Below are 5000 nucleotides of genomic sequence, written 5' to 3'. Positions count from 1 at the left end.
GTGAGTGTGTTATCTCAGAATAAACCCCTTCTGGCTGATGAAGACCTGATCCTGATCACCCTGTCGGGTTTAATCTGAGATAACCACCGGCTGGATGTACATTATCACTTACATATATAACAATTTATCTCAGAATTGTGAGATAAAAAAAGTCACAATTGCCTTTCCAATATTTTTATTCTGTGGCGGAAACATTCTGAACAACACTGAAACGCTGCTTTGAAACAGTGTGTGTTGTGAAAGGCACGTGCATTGTCTCCAGCTGTGTGTGTGTGTGTGTGTGTGTGTGTGTGTGTGTGTGTGTGTGTTCTCACCAGGTCTCGGTGGATGAACCCGTTCTGCTCCAGATGCTGCATGCCCAGGCTCACGTCGTGGCAGATTCCCAGCAGCTCCAGCGCTCCCAGTGCTCCTCTGCGCTGGCGCAGGTAGTTGAGCAGGCAGCCCAGCTCCATGAACTCCGTCACCAGGTAGATCGGCCTCTGCTGGGTACACACGCCGTACAGCTGCACCAGGTTACGGTGGGACAGATTCCTGCGGGATCACACACACACGTGAGCCAAACACTCGGAGCTGCACTGCAAAACATTATTTTCTTACTTAGTATTCTTATATGTATAGTATATCTTATGTCATTTTACTACTTTAGTAAATGCATCTTGATCTAAGAATTTTTAGATATTTGGACTGGAAACAAGACAAAAATACTGAGTAAGAAAAGCATTTTTGACTCTCACTGTGTGTTCGTGTGTTTGTGTGTGTGTGTGTGTGAGACTCCTACATCATGATCTTGGCTTCCTCTATGAAATCATCTTCACTCATGGCTCCTTCCCTGACGGTTTTAATGGCCACTTTATGCTGCGCCCTCCACTTTCCCAGTCGCACCACTCCAAACTGGCCACAGCCCAGCTCCTTCATGAAGGTCAGCTCCGACGGGTTGATCTCCCATTTATCTGCACATCAAACATCGAGTCGGCTTTATTTCTATAGTGGCCTCAACAGGAAAATTACAGAATTAATGATGCAAAATTCTGCTATGAAGTTCATCATCATGCGCGAGGTTCCTCAGGAGATCAGACGTGTGGTGTGACCCCTGACCTCTGACCCATACGTGACGTGTGTGATTGTTTCGCCACAGCAGGGATTCCCAATACTTTTTTTTTAGCCGAAAACATTGAGCTAAAATATTTCAATAATTTAATAACAAGTCAAGTGTATTTGTATAGCGCTTTTCACAATACAGATTGTATCAAAGCAGCTTCACAGTAATAAATTAAAATAATACAACGAGGTTTGTTTCTAATGGAATTTATTGATTGATAAAATTAAAATTAAATATCCCCAAAATATCCCCAACTGAGCAAGCCAAAGGCAACAGTGGCAAGGAACAGAAAAACTCCATCAGGTGACCTAATGGAGAAAAAAAAAAAACCTTGGGAGAACCCGGGCTCAGTCGGGGGCCAGTTCTCCTCTGGCGTTTATGAACTACAGACCGGATTTAACTGTAAGATTAAAATATTATATGAATGCCTGGCTGAAGAGATGCGTCTTTAATCTAGTTTTAAACTGGGAGAGCGAGTCTGAGCAACGAACAGTATCAGGAAGGCTATTCCAGAGTTTTGGAGCTAAATGTGAAAATGCTCACACTAAGTGGGGTTAGTGCGTGTGCACATGAGGGGGGTGGGGGGGGGCATGAAGAGGGAAGTTAGCTAGAGGAGAGATGTCCTAACAACGACTAACGTTAAAATTTATATCCTTGAGAATTTTGATATGGCCGACACAAGACCAAAGAGACGACGTTCCGATTAACAAATAACAAGGGGGAAGGGACGGGATGAGGAGGGGGGATGAGGAGGGAGAGCCGAAGTAGAGCCCGTGCAGCAGGGCAACTGGGTGACGGTGAGACGCTCTAGTCGCGGGACAGAACACCACTCTTCCTTTCCAATTACATCATCAAACAGGTTCTCCCCACTCAGTGAAACACCAACTGAGAGTTCTGTTGATTGTGCCCTAGTTATTGGCGATTCTATCTCACGGAACGTGAAAATAGAGACACCAACCACCATAGTCACATGTTTGCCGGGAGCCAGAGCGCCTGACATCAAAGCAAGGGATGGTGCTGCTCTTCTCTCTAGTAATATGGCTCATAGTCTTAGAGCTCAAACATGACAATCTGGGGCTCAGGTCAGGAAGCAGACAGACTGGCTAAACCGACTGTCTGCTAGCGGCCTCTCGTCACCAAGGTCAGATAAATCCTATCACATAGAGCCTCTTTCACCTAGCTATCATCATATAGAGACTGTGTCTGTTCCCCGAATTAGGAAATACAAAAAACTCCTAAACCCATTCAAGGGTAAAAATTGAATTGATGTTCAACAAATAAAAAACAGATATAATACGGATGAACAAATGCTAAAGCTTGGGTTGCTGAATATTCGATCGCTTACTTCAAAAGCACTCATTGTTAATGATATGATTTCAGATAATAACCTAGATGTGCTGTGTTTGACAGAAACCTGGCTAAACCAAACGATTACATTACTTTAAATGAATCAACCCCGCAAGATTACTGTTATAAACATGAGCCTCGTCTGAAACGCAAAGGGGGTGGTGTTGCTGTAATCTATAGTAATATCTTCAGAATTACTGAGAAGTCTAGTTTTAAATATAATTCTATAATTTTATAATATAAAAATATAATTAATATAATATAGTTGTTGCTAAATGTAACAAGATATAGTGTAAACGATAAATCACGTTTGAGATTTGTGCTGGCTACTGTATACAGGCCACCAGGGCACCAAACAGACTTTATCAAAGAATTTGCTGATTTTCTATCAGAGTTAGTACTGGCTGCAGATAAAGTACTAATTGTTGGTGATTTTAATATACACATAGATAATGAAAAAGGTGCATTGGGATTGGCATTTAAAGACATTGTAAACTCTATTGGAGTTAGACAACACGTGTCAGGACCGACTCATCGTCGCAATCATACTCTAGATCTAATAATATCACATGGAATAGATGTTGATGCCGTTGAAATTCTGCAGCAGAGCGATGACATCTCAGATCATTATCTAGTCTCGAGTAAACTTCATTTAGCCAAGGCTGCAAAGCCAAAGAACTAGATATTACAACAGAAACGTTTAACTCTCTCTTTTCCAGCACTTTAGACACAGTTGCTCCGTTGCGCTTAAAGAAGATTAAAGAAAATCGTCCAACGCCGTGGTACAACGAGCACACTCGGCCCTTAAGAGAGCAGCCAGAGAGATGGAGCGCAACTGGAAGAAAACAAAACTAGAGGTATTTCGCATTTCATGGAAGGAGAGCTCGATTGCTTACAGAGAGGCTGCTAGATCTGCTTATTTTTCAAACCTATTAGTGCATTGTAGTGTCCTTGAAGAAAAATTTTATTCATTCGTTGCTATAGGAGAGGAAGAATTTACTATATTGACTAAATCATCTAAATCTACAACATGTACAGTAAAGGCCAAAAGTTTGGACACATTACTATTTTTAATGTTTTTGAAAGAAGTTTCTTCTGCTCATCAAGCATTTATTTGATCAAAAATACAGAAAAAAATGTAATATTGTGATATATTATTACAATTTAAAATAATTGGTTTTCAATTTATTATACTTTAAATTATCATTTATTTCGGTGATGCAAAGCTGAATTTTCAGGATCATTACTCCAGTCTATCACATGATCCTTCAGAAATCATTCTAATATGATAATTCATTATCAAAGTTGGAAACAGGTCTGCTGCTTAATATTTTTTCATAACCTGTGATAATTTTTTAGGATACTTTGATAAATAAAAAAAAAGAAAAAGAAAAAAGAAAAGAAAAAAAAAGAAGCAAATGTTTTCAAGATAGAAATCTTTTATAACAACAATATACACTACTGGTCAGTAATTTGGGGTCAGTAATTTTTTTCTTTATTTTTTTTTTAAATAAATCAATAATTTTATTCAACAAGGATGTGTTAAATTGATAAAAAGTGATAATAAAGAAGATTTATATAAAAAAAAATTATTTTGAATAAATGCAGTTCTTTTTAACCTTTTATTCATCAAATATATTAGGCAGCAGAACTGTTTCCAACACTCATAATAAATCAGAACATTAGAATGATTTCTGAAGGATCATGTGATAGACTGGAGTAATGATCCTGAAAATTCAGCTTTGCATCACCGAAATAAATGATAATTTAAAGTATAATAAATTGAAAACCAATTATTTTAAATTGTAATAATATATCACAATATTACATTTTTTTCTGTATTTTTGATCAAATAAATGCAGGCTTGATGAGCAGAAGAAACTTCTTTCAAAAACATTAAAAATAGTAATGTGTCCAAACTTTTGGCCTGTACTGTATGTTAGACCCTATACCGACTAAGCTCCTGAAAGAAATACTTCCAGAGGTCATAGATCCTCTTCTTAATATCATTAATTCGTCTTTGTCTCTAGGATACGTACCAAAAAACTTTAAGCTGGCTTTGATTAAACCGCTTGTTAAAAAACTGCAACTTGATCCTACAGAATTAGTCAATTACAGGCCGATCTCGAATCTACCTTTTCTGTCAAAGATACTAGAAAAGGCAGTGTCTTCACAACTGTGTTCCTTTCTTGAAAGAAATGATATCTGAGGATTTCCAGTCCGGATTTAGACCGTACCATAGTACCGAAACAGCTCTCGTTAGAGTCACAAATGATTTGCTCTCATCATCCGATCGTGGTTGTGTCTCTCTATTAGTGTTACTCGATCTTAGCGCTGCATTTGACACCATCGACCACAACATTCTTTTAAATAGATTAGAACATTATGTTGGCATTAGTGGAATTGCACTAGCATGGTTTAAATCACACTTATCTGACCGTTATCAGTTTATAGCAGTAAATGAAGAGATGTCTCATCGATCACAAGTTCAGTATGGCGTACCACAAGGCTCAGTACTAGGACCGCTGCTGTTCACTCTGTACATGCTACCCTC

The 5000-nt window shown here is 38.6% G+C and overlaps 1 protein-coding gene across 2 annotated transcripts in view; it reads right to left on the bottom strand.

Annotated features, from left to right (window-relative positions):
- Positions 1–5000, bottom strand: part of tec (tec protein tyrosine kinase) — a 36226-nt gene that overhangs the window by 7262 nt on the left and 23964 nt on the right. For both annotated transcript variants that reach the window (XM_081386957.1, XM_081386956.1), the window contains exons 12-13: positions 779–950; positions 315–531 (exon numbers count right to left, since the gene is read on the bottom strand). In XM_081386957.1, the coding sequence (XP_081243083.1) occupies positions 315–531; positions 779–950 (389 nt within the window). The remainder of the gene's footprint in view (positions 1–314; positions 532–778; positions 951–5000) is intronic.

Source organism: Scardinius erythrophthalmus, assembly GCF_964197995.2.
Source record: "Scardinius erythrophthalmus genome assembly, chromosome: 15".
Classification (NCBI taxonomy): domain Eukaryota; kingdom Metazoa; phylum Chordata; class Actinopteri; order Cypriniformes; family Leuciscidae; genus Scardinius; species Scardinius erythrophthalmus.
The sequence above is the reverse complement of the archived record's forward strand: the minus strand, read 5'-3'. Positions and strand labels throughout refer to the sequence as shown.